Below are 17,059 nucleotides of genomic sequence, written 5' to 3' on the forward strand. Positions count from 1 at the left end.
AAAAAAAAACAACCTGTCTTCATTTTATTGGCTAGACTGGCAGCTTTGTTTTCAGTGGGAACAGCAGACCTGGTGGAAACTCACAGAGCGTGCTCGTTGTCTTTCAGCTCCTTACTGACCTTTTTTCGTTGTTGTTTGTTTTTGCCTCTCCACTACACGCTTTCTCTAGGATGTCATGAGGTGATTAGTGAGTGTACAGTAACTGGTAACAAGTGTGTGTTTGTGTGTGTGTGGTGTGAAATACATGTAATGTGATCAGAAACTTTAAAAAAAAAATCACTTGAGAGGAGAAATTGTTTTTTTTACCATGTGACAGAGGGCATGCAGCTGGTGTGTAAGTGTGCGTGTGTGTTGATGTCAGTGACTATTCGATTAGAGCTGCAAAAGCTGCAGTGGTCGTCCTGTTCACTTTGTAGACTGGCACAAGGCGAATACAGTTTGTTTTTCTTGATTAAACAGTAAAAATTGGACAAGCTTGAAGGTTAACTGAACTTTTAATGACAGAGGGAACCATTGGAGCTAAAATCTAAGAATGTTTGTGGATTTATAAGTTGTTTTTAATGATTCTGCCTTGTGTCACCTACATCGTAACACTCTCCAGTGAAGTATTACTAATACAGCTTTTTAAAATAGTGTTAATGCCAATTTCTTGGTTTAAATGACTTTTTTTTTTGGTTTGTTTGAAAGTCAATGTCAAAGTGTTGTTTTTGTTTCTTTTTCTCCTGTGTCGGCGTTTAAAGTGTTACAGTTGTGATGTCGGCGGCACATGTCCATCTCTGTTTTTCCTCTCCTGTTACACAACGCTTCGCTAACGAGCGGTCACCGCCGAGCAAACACTCAGCTAGCTGCGGATTGATTTTTTTTCTTTTCTTTTCTTTTCTTTTTTCTTTTTTTTTTTTAGGGATTTCAAAAAAATTTGAATGTATTGAATTCAGTTTACGTGTGAACGACTGATTAGTTTTGTTAAGACAGTAGAGATCACAGACTTTTAGAAATGAGGCTCCTCTTTTTCCTCGTGATGACAACCACTGAAGGCCCTTACAGACAGAGAGCTGCCTTACATACAATATGTCGGGTTTTAGGGTTCCTGGATGATGGACTGTGGTTTGACGTAGAGGTTGCTCGATCCAAACTAAAAACAGGAGGTTTCATTCCACCACTAATTCCTTTAAAAGATACTGGCTTAAGCGTAAAATGCTGCATTTACTGAAACAAATCAAAGACCTTTGCTAAGAAAATAGAACAAACTTTTAGTACTACTTTAAAATAACCCATATATACAGAGACTTTACAGTTTATTTACTTCATTCAAATGAATCTAAGGTCCAGAACTGAGGTGCTGCACCGCTTGAAGGAAACAACCTTTGGGTCACACCAGCTTGTGTTTCTGTGAAGTATCCTTTAGATTAAAATGGATTTTTTAAAATCAATCAATCAATCAATCCTCCTGGGAACCGAGAGGAGAAACTTAAGCGTCAAATAAGAGTTGGTGGAGACCAAAACTGAGCTAAAAGCATATTCTGTTGTGTCCCCCTCTTTAGAAACTAAAACAGTTCCCACTCCACATTTTAACTCCTTCCAGTAAAGTCAGCCAGAGTTCAGTTTCTGCATCGTTAGGTCAGCAAAATAAGAACTGTGAAAATAATGATTAAAATACTAGATGCACTATATGGACAAAAGACCTGAGTCAGCTACATGTTACACATGGAAACGCATGCTGTGAAGCTCCCGGCGCACAGTTTTTGTGCTGATGTTAATGTCTATGCCATATCCCTCATCGCTCGGTGACCCCACTCTGTAACTTTATGTGGTCGGGAACTTCGTGGATAAGTTGCCATGGTTACTCCTGTTTAGTAATAGTACTTACAGCTGACAGTGGGATATTAAAGAGGGAAATACTTCAATGGTGGCACCCTGTTACAGCACCTCACTCAAATTCAGTGAGCTCTTTGCCCATTCTTTCAAAGATGTTGTAAAGGCAGACTGTCTGGCTAGATGAATGATTTTTGTGGCAACGGGTCTGAAAACAGTTGAATTCAAACATTAGGAGGTGTGTCTCAATACTTTTGTCCATATAATGTATATTAGGACTCAGTCAATGAGGCAGTGGTTCTTTTCCCCACTACATGGCAACCTCAAAACTATTTGCTAAATGTATGAACTCGTAGTGTTGAAATAGTAGGTTTTTCTAACTTTAGTATGGAAGTGTGGTACGGCATTTTTAAATTTACGAAATTTGTACAATATTTGGAACGAAACCTTCAACTTTTTAACGTAAATTGTAGCTGGGCTCGAGTATCTGCTGTTGGAAGAGACCTCTAATTGAGTCAAAATGCTCTTTGCCTTGTAGTATTGTTAGCCAAATTATTGCGATGATGCGATTTCCTGAAATTAAGCGTAGTCTTTTCATGCCTCTTCAACTTGTGCGCTCAGAGGGAGATCACTGAAACTGAGCATTAGAGGGATTAAAAATCACTGCCAGAAACTAAAATGTGAAGAAATTGTGAGAATATCCAGAGATATGTGAGTTTTTGGTGGATGCTGATAGCCTGAAAACACCCTACATTAACAGCAAAGTGATCCTTGTTTTGAAGTTATTGCATTGTCAACACAGTCTCATTCCTTATCACCTAACAAAAACTGATTTCACCCCATTTACATGTTCTCCTGCCGTCTCTCTGAACAAGCTGGTTGTTCTGTGTAAGTCCTGAAAGTGTTGCTGTGTATTTCTTTTTTTTTTTTTTAATACCTGTACCTCTGTACCTGTGTCAATGTGTTTGTGACGATGGTTCCTCTGTCCTTGACTAGTCGTGGTTAGAGATTAGGAGCTGTTCGGTCCATCAGTAATCTGTCAGTGGTCAGCAGTGTCTTTCTCTCTCTGCCATCCTTCTGGTGATGAGAGTCTTCTTCTTCACCAAGCCTCCACAAGCTCACCTTTCTGAGAGCATGCCGTTACCCCCTCACACGTTTTAATTTAATTTAATTTTGCCACCTGTCTTCATGAAAATGTGAGTTACCTGTGAAAGCAGTAGATTTCTACCCGACCGAGGTTCTGCTCAGAACAGAGCGCCCTGAGCTTGTGGACTTGTGAAGAGTATTTTGCACATGCCATCATTTCTTCAGCAGCAGTCTTCAGCTTTTTTGCCTTTTGCCTATAACAATACTATAAGAAACAATGATGCTTGTACATATCAGAATAGTACTTGTTATATTGTATTCTTTATATTTTTGCTTTTGTTTTTTTTAATTTGACATGTTTTGTAGTACCGCTTTTTTCATGATTACGTTTGTCAATCAAACAGATGTGGGATGAGAAGTGGAAGTGTTTCATTGTTTCATTGTTTTTTTTAAATAAAGATATTCTTGATTTGTAGCCCTGTCTCCTCTTACTGGACTACAGATGTGTGCTTGTACTACAGCTCCATACAGCTTATTTCTGAAGTGGAACAAACTGATGCAGACACTAGCCTGTCTGGATAAATATCACTTAATATGTGCTGCTCAATGACGTAAAATTGCAGAAATAATGGGAACTTTACTAATTATAGTCTTTGTTGGAGACAAACAAATAAAGCCATGTTAAAGTTGGAGAGTAAAATCAGATTTCTGATGAATGCATAAAGTGTAAAAAGTATAAATTAAGCTTAGCACATGATACTTATGAAACAAGGCAGCGGGTCCTGTGGATGGAGGATGCTGGTGACATCATCGGACAAAGAGCTTTAGCAAACCAAGAGAATTATATCCAAACTTCTGTTTTGTAAATAGTCTACGAGTTTTAAAAATTCATTATTCATATCAAGTGTTTGTATTGTTGTTGCTTTTATTTTTTTAAAACAATCTTTTATCGTAACTAATCATCTATATAAAGATGTCGCCGAGTGAACGTTTTACAATAAATAACAATAATAATAAACTTTATAAAGCACACTTAAAAACCAAGGGTATGAGCAATTACGTTTTCCTATTTTACCTTAACGTTACTAAACAATACCATGCAAATAGCATAATAATTTACACCATGTCAATTTAGGTTATTATATTAAATAGAGTCTTGAGGGAAACTGATATACCATAAAATTCAGACGCTCGGATGTTGTAAGAGCGACAACTCGACTATACGCATGCGCAAGATGTATTCCCCGCCTTGACTGAAAAATGTCGAACGTGAATCATCTTAGTGCTTTTTCAATCTTTGGTTGGGGTCTCTGGGAACTCAGCCATTTCGTTTTCTCTGTCAAATTTTGAAGCACATCCACAAAATAATCAGTTTTATGCCGAATAAAGGTTCAGTCGCTTATACTGTGAACACCGAGGTTAAAGTTAAAAACACAGCTAAATATTAGCTGTGTCCACCCCGTCAGCTACTGTCAAGTGACAGCTGGGTAAGTTAAAGTGAAGAAAAACGTAAACAGCAGCTAGCCAAGGTGGCTTTTAGCTCAGTTAAACTTGTTGCCGTAATCGCATTAAAGTAAACTCAGTAGCGTGCGCGAGCTATTTCGGTTTATCTACAAATAACTGCAGGCGTGTTAACTCAACAAAGCAGGTGTGCTAGCGGCAGCTCTCGTCACCCAGCAGTCTTCAAAGTAAAGCTAATTTTAATTTAATGGCTGCTTTGCGAAGTGAATTTTAGAAAAACAAGCGGACCGTGTTTTCGTGTATTAGTACAAGTTGCTCAGCGTTGAGAGAGCACTCTCCGTTTCGTCCTTGGATGCCGTTATCTTCCCATTGCCACTTGTCTAACTGTAAATGGAGTTTTATTTTGAAAAACCGGCACCGGACGCTTGTTCGTTTTGGTAAACTTGACGCGGGTCTGTCCCGAGCATCACAACATTGTGCTGCCGCTTTGTTCGAGGCTCTGTAATTGCTGCGTTTATCTTCGATGAAGGTAAAACTGAGGATAAATAATAATAATGCTTGCACTACGGTGCACTTAAACGGTCAGAATAGATTGTAGTTTATGTTGCATGAGGGCAGTTTGTCGGTATATTTGTAGCAGTGGGACGGCCAGGTCGATAAATCTGTCGCTAGAAATGAAGCATCGCTCTTTACGTGGTGTTTGTTGCGGGATTATGTGTGCATATTGTAAATAATGCAGCCCTGCGTGTGCTGATGATGATAATGATATAATAATGATACGCATCTCTGTGTTGTGTAACACCTTGGAGGATCGGGCCTGCACTGTTTACAAACAGGCTGCATGTCGGGACCAGACACATCAACACGTTTTCAGCGATGGACAGGCATTTATTTGGCCTAATGTCCATCGTCTGTTGTAGCTTTATGCTTTTTGAGCAGTGCTGTCTGCTGTCGGTCACCTTCACTGATCTGCTGACTTCCTCCCCGGCATTAGGCCTCGGCCATCCACCGGCTCCTGCCTTTATTCATGGCTCTGAAGGGTTTAATTCAAACGTGAGGGGTATGCGATCGCGATCATTTCCTGCTGCCGCTCGTTTGTCCGCCCGCACAGTTAGCTCTGTTCTTCTGCATTTGTGAAGCGGTGGACTTGAAAGGAAGCGTGAATATTGGTGCATTGCAGTCAAGTGTATGAGGCAAGATGGGAGGGGGTGGGAGAGGAGGATGGGTGAGAGAGGAAGGGAGGGAGCAGGAGAGGAGAACAGAACAGGTGCGCCTCCTCCATCAAAGCTGGGAGAGAGAGAAAGTCACGATGTTGCACATTTGGCTCCTCTGACGACCTCTTTCTCCTCCTGCTGCGGCTGCAACCCTTTCACTTACATCTGGTCAATATGGAGACAGTGCGCATGCTCAAGGCGGAAAGTCGCCGTTTACTGTGCCAGAAGTGGCCCACGGTTTGGATATTGGACTTTGTAAATGTTATCTAAATATTAATACGCAGCATGAATGTTTCTCTTTTCCTGGCTGGAAGGATTCACAGTGCACACGTGTATCTGCCAGGCTCATCATGGACATGACTAATCATGACTAATGATTTAAAGACCATATAGCACTACATTTACTGTGAGTACTCCCAGAAGATCAGGAAGTCAAATTAAAGATCTGCCTTTAGGTTGTGAGAGATCAGTTAAAGTTGTAAATGTATGATTGAGAATTACAGGAAAGAAGTTTGATATTCTGAGATTTTAAAAAACTGTAAATCTATTAGGAAAAAACATAAAAATTACTGTAAAAATACACTTTTCTAAAGGTTAGAGCTGTGAATATGTGAAGAAAAAGAAAAGATGGATGTTCTAAGAGTAAATTGGTTAGTTTATTATCTGGCATACATACAAAGAAAAAATATGCTCCAATGTTTTTTTTGTATTAAAGATGTAAATTTATGAAGGGCAGAAAAATTCCAACTTAAATAACAGAATTTTTCTGAGGTTAAAGTAGCAAAGTTACACTAAAAAGTAATCTTTTTTTAGAGATAAAGATGTAATTGGAGAAGGAAACTCAAGTTTAAAGTCTAATATTCTCTGAGGCTATAATTTGATCCATTTGCTGGCTTTTTAAGAGTCTGCTCAGTTATGCTGCTACAGATGTTGGGACATTTGTCTTAGTTTAAAATAACATTTCATCCAGATGTCCGTCTGGCTCTAAATCCGACGCCGCTGTGATAATCGTTGCCCCGCCCTCACAAGGTTAGCTTTGTTCACTGATCACTTCTCCTGTTAATTGGATTTGCTGGTCTGTGTTTGTTTCCGGCTAAATTTACTTTAATTATACGTCCAGTATACAATCTCACAGACAACCTTTCTCTTTCTGTCTGATGTCGGGAAGCTTTTATACAGCGTGCCTTCTGTTCATAACAAGACACGCTTGTGCTGCGTGGTTTTTGTTTTTCATCCATCTCTTTTAACTCCATCATTTACAGGATGATGCCAAACAGGAAGTGAATCTCAGGAACAGTCCCTTCATTCGCGTTGTCAGTGTTTCTCATTTTGTTCTCCTCATTACTTTTGTTTGCTGCCATTTTCTTCGTTTGCGCCCCATCATGTCCTTAAGTGTTTCCGGTGTGGTATTTCTCATTCATGAGCAGGTGGATAGAGGAACTGTCGGCAGCGCTGGGTTTGAGTCATAATATTACTCCACTATTTGTCTCATCTGTTGTGTCATTATGTCCTCACGCCGCAAATTAATCATCGCTCGTTTCTGTTTCTTTGCTACCTTCTGTGGCAGGATGTGGTTACACTGAACACCTAATGTTTTGAGGGTTTCAAGCAGGGCAGAATGTGAATCAGAAATGTAAGTAAATGTAGGTTTTCCTTCCCTTTTCTCACAGTGTGTGTGAAACCTGGCAATGTCCACCATGGTGTATCCACGTGAAGAAGCCCTGGAGCGACTGAGCCAGGATGAGATCGTCCTTAACACTAAGACCGTCATGCAGGGTCTGGAGACGCTGCGTGGCGAGCACGCCCAGCTCCTAAACTCCCTGCTGGACTGCACCCAGCCACCTGTTGCACAAGAGAAGTCGGGGCTGCTGCGCAAGAGTCTGGAAGCCATTGAGCTGGGTCTGGGAGAGGCACAGGTGAGAGACAGACACTTAGGTTTTTGATGTTTACACTGAATTGTACACTGAAGTTCACACTCTATTGTGAACCTAATACAATAGGATGCTTTTATAAGGGTTTTTTTTTTTTTACAAAGGCAATAAACAGGTCATCTTGGATCGTCACTAGGCAACCTGATGGCTTTGTGATATATCATGCATGAAAGAAGCTTTGTTGATATAAATGAATCTTTTGAAACAAAAATTATACGATCCTTAGAAGGTGTGATTGGTGCATACATGCTGAATGCAGGTCGTTCTAACCTGTTGCTAGGCAGCATCTTAATATGTGATATAGATAAGAACCTTCAGGGTCCTAATGTGTATCTGTGGACCAAGGTGTTTGTTCACCTCTTGATCATGAGGCAGAGTTGGTGCACAAAGAAACAAAGAAACAGATATTTTTGTGGTTATTCTAATAGGATTTTTACAATTTCCTTTTACACCAGGTGATCATCGCCCTGTCCAGCCACCTGAGCGCCGTGGAGTCGGAGAAGCAGAAGCTGCGCGCTCAGGTGCGCCGCCTCTGCCAGGAGAACCAGTGGCTGCGGGATGAGTTGGCTGGAACGCAGCACAAGCTGCAGCGCAGCGAGCAGAGCGTCGCCCAGCTGGAGGAGGAGAAGAAGCACCTGGAGTTCATGAACCAGATCAAGAAGTTCGACGACGACGTGTCGCCCTCCGAGGAGAAGAACCAGAGCTCGGGCGGCAGCACAGGCGGAGACGCTTCAAAGGATAACCTGGATGACTTATTCCCTAATGATGATGACCAGGGACCAGGTATGACATCAGCAGAGAGGCCTTAATGGGATGACTCAATTTAAGATGAGTACATTGGGATTTTACTGATGAATTTGTGCTCAAGCCAGTCAAAGCCTCACATAAAGCTGAAATCTGTCATTTAATACAAGAATGATTCTGAGGCGCACATGTTATGTAGGGATTGTTTGTTTTTGGCTCTTATGTGACCAAGACAGTTTGAATGAATTATGATATAACGATTTGATGAGGTTAATCATCGGTTCACAGTACAGGCTGTCCACGGCCCAGTTTAACAGAGAGAGTGCCGAATGTGGTACACCACAGGAAGAGATAACTGGTAGCTCACTGGGTGTTCAGTCACCGTGCAGCGTTCACCTATGCACATGTAATGATGACCGACCATAAGCCGCCTTGTCTGATCTGCTCATGACATTTTATTTTAGTTTTACAGTTTTTAATCATTGCTTTATTTTTTATCTTAATAATATAGCACCTGTAGCCCTGAAGTCTGAACTGCAAGTCATTTAAATAGTTCAACTTCTGTGCTATAGGTTTTTTAGCAGCTCTTCAACACAGCACATACAAAGATAAATCAGTTGTGTCAGTGTATGCAGCGTCTTTAGCTTTCCTGCAAATTAACCACACGCTACGTGCTGAACCTTCATTCGCTCTTACAGTGAAATATACATTCAGCCATAGTCTGAATGGCTAGTTAGCGTTCAGCAGCAGCAAGAGCATAACAAGCAGGAGAGAGGGTAGAGAGTACAACACGTAGCTTTTAAAAGGCTTTATCTACTTTTTGGAGAACATGACTATCATCAAATTATATAAAGGAAAAGAAAATCTTGTTACAGAAGCTTCCTCCATTTCCTGCTGGAGTGCTGATCACTACAGCAGACCTGACTTCATGTTTTTTATCCACCATATGTTCTGCTTGGATCTGACAGTAACTTAGTTACTATTTTTGAAAACTGATGGAGTACTGAACAAATCATTCATTTGAGAACTTCATGTAACGCTTTAAAAACTTCTAGTAGGTAGTTTTGCTTATTCTCGACCATGCTGTGCTTCGTGTCACAGCCCAGCCCAGTGGAGAGGTGGCAGCCCAGCAGGGAGGCTACGAGATCCCGGCGCGCCTCAGGACGCTGCACAACCTGGTGATCCAGTACGCCTCTCAGGGGAGGTACGAGGTGGCTGTGCCGCTGTGCAAGCAAGCCCTGGAGGACCTGGAGAAGACATCTGGGCATGACCATCCAGACGTCGCCACTATGCTCAACATCCTGGCTCTGGTGTACAGGTGGGGGCTTGAGAGTGTGGACGCTTTTCATAAACTATTCATTGTTGTAAAATAAAGCCTCTGAACACAGCGCCATGGGTCTGTGCTTTGTGTTTTGTGCTCCAGGGACCAGAACAAATACAAAGAAGCCGCTCATCTTCTGAATGACGCTTTAGCCATCAGGGAGAAGACACTGGGGAAGGACCACCCAGCTGTGGCTGCAACCCTCAACAATCTCGCTGTATTATATGGCAAGAGGGGCAAATACAAGGAGGCTGAGCCTCTCTGCAAGAGAGCACTGGAGATCAGAGAGAAGGTACAATTGCAGTTTTGTTCATATTTGTGTTTTAGCAACTGAATCACCTTTTGATATAAAGGGTACATAAGCAGACAAGTTACCCAGACAGTCTCCATGTGGTCACGTGATTGTAGTTTGTTTTGCAAATGTGTGGTTGTCTCACTGTTGTAACCAGGTGCTGGGGAAGTACCATCCCGACGTGGCTAAGCAGCTGAACAACCTGGCCCTACTGTGTCAGAACCAGGGCAAGTACGACGAGGTGGAGTACTACTACGGACGAGCCCTGGAGATCTACGAATCTAAGCTCGGAGCTGATGACCCCAATGTGGCCAAAACCAAAAATAACCTGGTGGGAACTTAATTTGCACTACAGACTGTAAAGATGGATGTAGCGTCAGGGTGTAAAATGGCCAGCAGGGGGCGACTCCTCTGGTTGTAAAAATGTGTCTGGTTCTGTAAAGGTCTTTGGGAAAACTCCCCTGCTGTTCACGTGATTTAAGACAGTAGTAAACGCTGCCCTGATGAGCTTCTGGTCTCAGTCACGGGATTAAAGTCTGAACATCGTGTCGCATTCAGTAATTTTTTTATATTTTCCCTTCAGAGCCAAAAAGGAGGATAAAGAAAATATTGATTTATGTTTGATTGACAAGCTGCTGTCTTATGAGCATCCTGTGTCAGTCAAAAGGACAACAGCTAAGCGTCCACCTTGGGGCTTCTCACTGGGACCAATTAAAATCTAATGTTGGCTATGCCCATCTTTTATATACAGTCTATCATTTGAACACCCTTCTGCCTCTTCACTGTTTCACTACCTTTATAGTTTTTTTCTCCTGTGACTATTTCACCTATTTCTAGAAACACTGTTCACTGATCAGGATTGTCGGTGCTTCCTGTTTCTCTTTAGGCCACATGCTACCTGAAGCAGGGGAAATTTGCAGACGCTGAAGCTCTGTACAAAGAGATTTTGACCAGGGCGCACGAGAAGGAGTTTGGCTCTGTCAACAGTAAGTAGAGCAAACAGCTGAGTCACACTGAAGTGACTGTATCAGATCCTGCTGGTCACAGAGTTACTCAAAGTGCCAGGACTGGGCAGAGAGGAGCAGGCTGTGAGTCAGGCTCAATTTACATCAGAAGTCTTCCTGTTAGCCTTGTTTTTTTTTAGATTCAGGCTGTGGTTTGGTCACACCCTGACGGCCGCATCGCTCTGAGTTCTCAGCAAGTCAGAGGATTACACTGAAGCTCGCAAAGCAGCTTAATGCTGATGGTTTCCTCCCGCCTATCCAGCTAAGTCTATCAAACCCTTATGCGCTCACATGCTCAGCACGAGAGCGGGCTTTAGCTGGGTTTGGTGAGTGACAGCCGCGTGTTTACATGAAATCAAATGTGTTTACATAGACAGAGAGGCATTACCTCAAACTAAAAATGGGTAATTTCAGGATTTTGGTCATTTTTCAGGACAATTAAAATACTTTTTAAACTCAAATCCAACTCCATGCTGTATTTCAGGACTCTAGACAGTTCCTCCTTAATCATAACTATTATTTCCCTTTTAACCCAACGTTTTTTTATTTGACTGCAACTGCTTTTGAAGGGCAGCCATGGAAAATGTGCCTGAAATGACCAAATTACAGACCATATTAGAGGATATCCAGCAGACTGAAGTGCCATTCATAATTATTGGGTTATTTTTATGATTTTAACAGTGCAGAACAATAAAAAGCATCTTAAGTCCTCTTCAGTGTGGGTTTGGTGGCCCACACATGATGTTCTTGTATAAAAAAAGTAATTATGTGATATTTCTGCCTGTTGCAGATGATAATAAACCAATCTGGATGCACGCTGAGGAAAGAGAAGAGAGCAAGGTAGGCAGGCAACGCATACAGTGGGTATAAGGACAAGGTTTTTTTGTTGTTTTAACTTGCTGCCTATTGGACCAGCATTTTGTACTTGTCTCCTCCTGCTTTCTGACTCGTTTAATATTAATCTGTGTCACTCTTTCTTTCAGGGCAAACGCAAGGACTCAGGCCCATATGTAGAGTATGGGAGCTGGTACAAGGCCTGCAAGGTGGACAGGTAAATCAGACATTTAGATCCACTGGAAACAGGTCAAAGTCTAAACTGTCTGATCATGTATGTGACCTAAATAACTGTGAATGTCTAGCAAGGGAGGCTACTCTGATCTGATGGCCTTTTTGTCTTTTTAAAAAGATGAAAAATGGTAACACAGAGGAACAGAACAGGGAAACTATCATCACCAAAAAGGAAGGGAAACAAAGATCATTACAAATCTATGTTTGCCTCAAAAGACTAGAAGTTAAACCACTGACTTTATCAGTCTGTGGTTCGTCATTCTTCTAGTTTTATAGTAGAAACGGCACATTTCCATCCCTTTTGTTTGAGGAGCAGATACTTTGCAGACTGTGTAACAGTAAACTTCTCAAAGCAGCAGAGAGTGTTTGCTTTGTGGTTCAGTTTGGGAAAGGTCTAACGCTTGATTGTTTAACCCTGATTGATGGATTAGGTTACTTTTAAAAGATCTAAAGAAAAAAAAGCTGGATTTCTTTCTCTCTCAACAGCCCAACAGTGAACACAACCCTCAAAAGCTTGGGAGCTTTGTACCGTCGCCAGGGCAAACTGGAGGCCGCAGAAACACTGGAGGAGTGCGCCAGCAAGTCACGCAAACAGGTGCAACAGGAACCCTCTCGACGACGGCCGTTTGGCCGTTTGAATTACCGCCTTTAGATTAGTCATCTGGGCTCTTTTCAGGGATTTTTCAGTTAAGCGAGCGGATTTGTTCAACAGGCATTCCAGCTACGATTTATTGGCTCATAAACTGTGTGCCAAAGTGATTTAAAGATCAGTCGTACTAATGTTTGCACATAGTAAAGAACACATGCTGCGTCTGCTGTTGTATAAAAGGGTTTTTTTTTCAGGCCCTTGCATCACCCTTGTCTTTATTTTCCTCTCTCAGGGTATTGATGCCATTAACCAGAGTAAGGTGGTGGAGCTGCTGAAGGACGGAGGCTCTGGGAGCGACAGACGACACAGCAGGGAGGGAACGAACGGACCTGGTGGACAGAGAGGGGAGAACGAGGGCGACGACTCGGCTGAGTGGAACGGGGTAACATAAGTTTGGAAGCTAATAAAGTAGCAGTATGTGTTCACATTGACTGGATGTGACTACAGCGTAACCACAGTGTGAATAATTTCATAAAGTACTGTGGACATCCTTGTCTGTGAGTCTGTTCTAGCGTGCCTTAAAGGAGGTGTTTTTCTAAAGTTTTACTGTTGCACATCTCGCCCTCAGGATGGTAACGGGTCTCTGCGCCGCAGCGGCTCCTTCGGTAAGATTCGTGATGCTCTGAGAAGGAGCAGCGAAATGCTGGTGAAGAAGCTGCAGGGCAGCGGTCCTCAAGAACCCCGCAACCCAGGGTAAGACTACTGCAGCTGTGCAGTCAGGTTATAGTTATGGTTACTTCAGTTTTTCTTCTCACCAGTCCAAATTACATTCGCACTTCAGTTCCCAAAGCTAAAAGTACATCTTCAAAAAATTCAGACCAATTATAACACTGTTCAAAACTGAAACATACGCTCACCAGCCAAATTATTAGGTACGTTGCTTGTTCATCTGCCTGTTAACTCAAATATCAGTAAATCACCCAGCAGCAACTCAAAGCATTGAGGCATGGAGACATGGTTAAAATGACCTGCTGAAGTTCCAACTGAGCATCAGAGCTAGAAACAAAGGGGATTTAAGTGAGCTCAGATTTTCTTACACAAATATCTCTAAAGTTTACAGACAATGCTGTGAGAAAGAGAAGATATCCGGTGAGCAGCAGTTTTCTCGGCGAAAATGTGTGGTTGATGTCCGAGGTTAGAGGAGAACAGGCAGAAAAGCTGATAGGGAGGCAACAGTTACTCAATTAACCACTTGTTACAACAAAAGATGAACATCGTTGAACACACAGGACGTTGAAGCACAAGGATGATTCTCATAATGAATGTGCAAGCAGGAAATCTGCATCAACTGTGTGATGCTGTTGTGTCAACATGAAGAAGTAATGAGTCATGTTTCCAGCACGTTGTTGAATTGAGGCAGCTCTGAAAGAGAAAGGGGTCCAACCTGGTACTATAAAGGCGTACCTAATAAAGGGTCCAGTGGGTATATAGTTGAGTATAACATTTACAATTGAGCATGAAGGTTGCGTGACCTTGTAAATAAGATCCACGATGAAGCCTTAATTGCTCGGGAACCATGATGGGTGGTCTGCCTTGTCCATTCCTAAATATTACTCAAATCACTCGGTTTTGTAAAAACACTTTCTGTCTTTAACTCATTACTGAAGTTTGTGGTTTGAGTTCACTGGTAATCGTGTGTTTCTGTACAGAATGAAGAGAGCCAGCTCCCTTAACTTCCTCAATAAGAGCACCGAGGAAACCACACAGGTACTTTATTCCTCACAGCTGCGATTTCACTCAGGAAATTCTATCTTTCGAATTAAATACCGAGTCCAGGTGATTGTCTGTTACCTGACAGAATATGCACAACGTTTTCTAAACTAAATACTAACACAACCTGATCTGCCTGCAGGATGTCAACTCTGGACTCTCAGACAGCAGGGGGCTAAGCGCCAGCAACGTAGACCTATCCAGACGCAGCTCCCTGCTCGGCTAGACCGGAGACGGGAGGCAGAAGCGGCCCGAGGAGGAGAGGCTGTTTGCAGCTCGGTTTGGTCCAACTACACACTTAAAGCTCAACGCCAGATCAAACACTTTGCGCCTGCAGCATATTTTTTTAAAGAACACTGGGGAGGAGGGAAAGCATTAGCTCCACACTCGAGGTCGTCCTCTGAGACGCTGCTGCTTCGCTGTATAAAACGCTGCCATCGACCAGAAAAGAGAATATTTAGATACACATTTACGAGCATGCTGCTTACTAGTTCGTGGAACGTCTGCACCTGAACGCCTCGTGTTTTTTCTGGGGGTTTTTGGGGGTTTTTCCACTCACAGCACCGTAGCAGAGCATCGTGCGTTATGACAGGTCGGTTCCTTCAGTCCAGATCTCTTATGTGCAGAAACTCAACCTTAGGTGGGCTAATTATAATCCAGGTCCAGTCCAGTTTCACCAGTAGCATGAAGTAGACACAGACACTAACCATCCACCTGAAGCATATTGCAGATGGTAAAAACGGTACTACCTGAAAGATAGAGCAGAGGTGTAACAAGAGGATACAAGCATCATTAGCACTAACCATTTCAACCTCACTTTATGCCTTTTTTATGTAAATACAGATTTAAATTATTTGGTATTTGATTCTCTGTGTATAGTGCACTGATTTATTTCTTTGTTTGTTTGTTTACATTTTAACTCTGTAATACAGGGTCTCATTTAGAAGTAAAACACTACCTGTATGAAGGGCGGAGACTGGAGATGAAGGAAAAGAATGGAGTGATGTGAAGGTGAAAGGTTAATGGGCATTGGTTGATTGTATCCGTGACACTAAATGCTGATAAATGTATTACCTCAACTGTTCATATCTGATACCAAGTCGTCAAAGTTTCACTATAATCGTGTGCTTTAAATGTGACAGTACTGTATTTCTAGCAACAATCTTGCTATCTACTGAGCATACTTTGATGGGAAAGGTTATTCATTTCCACTGGATTGGGTTGTGACAGCGTTTGGGGGCAGAAACTGCAGTTTTTCACGAGTCAAAAGACAGAAAACGGGCCAGAAAATTCATTTGAGGGAAGATTTTTTTTTTTTTTTTAATTTTTGGGGGTTCACATCCTCTAAAATGATGCCGTTGCGTTCCTAGTGACTTAATTTAAAGTCACGTTAAAAGAGCTTTTAGGGGTCGTGCGTAATCCAGGACATACTGTTTCATGTCCCATGTCCTATTTTGCACTGCAGGTTTGGGAAAAGATCATGTTTTATGTTAAAATTCTGCCTTTCATAGCATTTCTGTTGGGAAAAAAAAAAGTCCTTTACAGGAGTCCATGTGCGATGAGTTGACTCTAAAACGGCAGTATTTGACTCCTCGATGTCCCTGAAGCCTCAACAGGGAGTTTAATCAAAGTTTGTTTTGGTACCTTTTACCTGAGCTCCATGTGACTAAATAATAAAGAAAATTTGATGTTTAAAAATAATGTGTTTACAATCATTACAGCAGGATATTGAAGTGAAAGTGTCTTTTAAAGCTGTGGGTAACCCTCTTAATTATTTGATCAGAGCTGATGCAGCCCATCAGCTGATGTGTTTACTGTCATTCCTCTTGTGAGTTTGTTGTAGTTTTTTCTGTATTTACTGTTGTTGAATGTGCATCATTTTGTACAAATCAGTCCTTATTGTTACATTTCTTTCTTTCTTTTTTTTTTCTCCTGGGTGGATCAGTCATCAGTCGTAATCAAACCCTCGCAGGGAGCTGGCTGATGGTGGTCCGTCCTCGCTGACTTTTTGTTGCGATTTTTTTGTTTTGGCTCTGAGCTTTTATGTCGACGGTACAAACAGCTGGTTATTTGAATGTTGATTTTTAATGTTGATTGTGCGGGGTCTGGTGGATTGTTGTTGTTTGCAAGCCAGGACGCTACTATCAGGAGAACTATCCGCTGAATGCACTTCTTATCATGTTAAAGCAAAATTAGGGTCAGCAAGTGATGTTACACCCTCAAGTTTTTCCTTGACTTCATGACGAGAAAGTAAACGAAAAGGTGAATGTGAGTTCTAAAAAGGTGAAGACAGGTTCGTGTGAGGCTGTTTTGCAGTCGCCACGCAGCTACGGAAACCGAAGGCACGCTTTTTTTCTTTTTAATTTTTAATTAGCCTTCGATCTCTGAGTGGCGCTAAGTTTATCCTGTCTGCTTCAGAACGTGCGTGATGGTGCAGGTTTAATGAACGGAGGAAAGGAGGAGTACCGAAAGTGCAGGACGGAGTTAAAAAGAAGTGAGTGGAAGAGCTTTGGAAAGACGCTGGAAAAACATAAAGTGCTTTAAGTGTTGTTCACAGCAAATAATGTACAGAGTTATACATGTATGACCTTTATATACGTGTTTACTGTTTGTCACTTATTCACTCATAAGAATGATGGAAGATTCCTATAACCATACACACAATCTCAACACTGTCTAACTCTGTGTGTGTGTGTTTATGTGTATATACATATATATTTAAAAATCAAATGGTGAAACACTAGTTTGTAGCTGAAGATCCAGTAAA

The 17,059-nt window shown here is 41.8% G+C and overlaps 1 protein-coding gene across 2 annotated transcripts; it reads left to right on the forward strand.

Annotated features, from left to right (window-relative positions):
- The first annotated feature begins 4,209 nt into the window (after window positions 1–4,209).
- On the forward strand, window positions 4,210–15,210 carry klc2 (kinesin light chain 2). Of its 2 annotated transcripts, none has more exons than XM_005751969.1 (14): window positions 4,210–4,385; window positions 7,244–7,489; window positions 7,960–8,287; window positions 9,350–9,566; window positions 9,672–9,861; window positions 10,019–10,192; window positions 10,748–10,847; window positions 11,656–11,705; window positions 11,849–11,916; window positions 12,420–12,528; window positions 12,815–12,964; window positions 13,151–13,275; window positions 14,232–14,289; window positions 14,435–15,210. In XM_005751969.1, the coding sequence occupies exons 2-14, from the start codon at window positions 7,262–7,264 to the stop codon at window positions 14,516–14,518; spliced, it is 1,881 nt and encodes a 626-aa protein (XP_005752026.1). In that variant the 5' UTR covers window positions 4,210–4,385; window positions 7,244–7,261; the 3' UTR covers window positions 14,519–15,210. The 2 variants fall into 2 exon arrangements, with proteins under 2 accessions (XP_005752026.1, XP_005752025.1); XM_005751968.1 differs by lacking the exon at window positions 4,210–4,385 and adding an exon at window positions 4,783–4,888.
- Window positions 15,211–17,059: the final 1,849 nt, after the last annotated feature.

This window comes from Pundamilia nyererei, unplaced genomic scaffold (genome assembly GCF_000239375.1).
Source record: "Pundamilia nyererei isolate P.nyererei 1_Seehausen unplaced genomic scaffold, PunNye1.0 scaffold00336, whole genome shotgun sequence".
Classification (NCBI taxonomy): Eukaryota; Metazoa; Chordata; class Actinopteri; order Cichliformes; family Cichlidae; genus Pundamilia; species Pundamilia nyererei.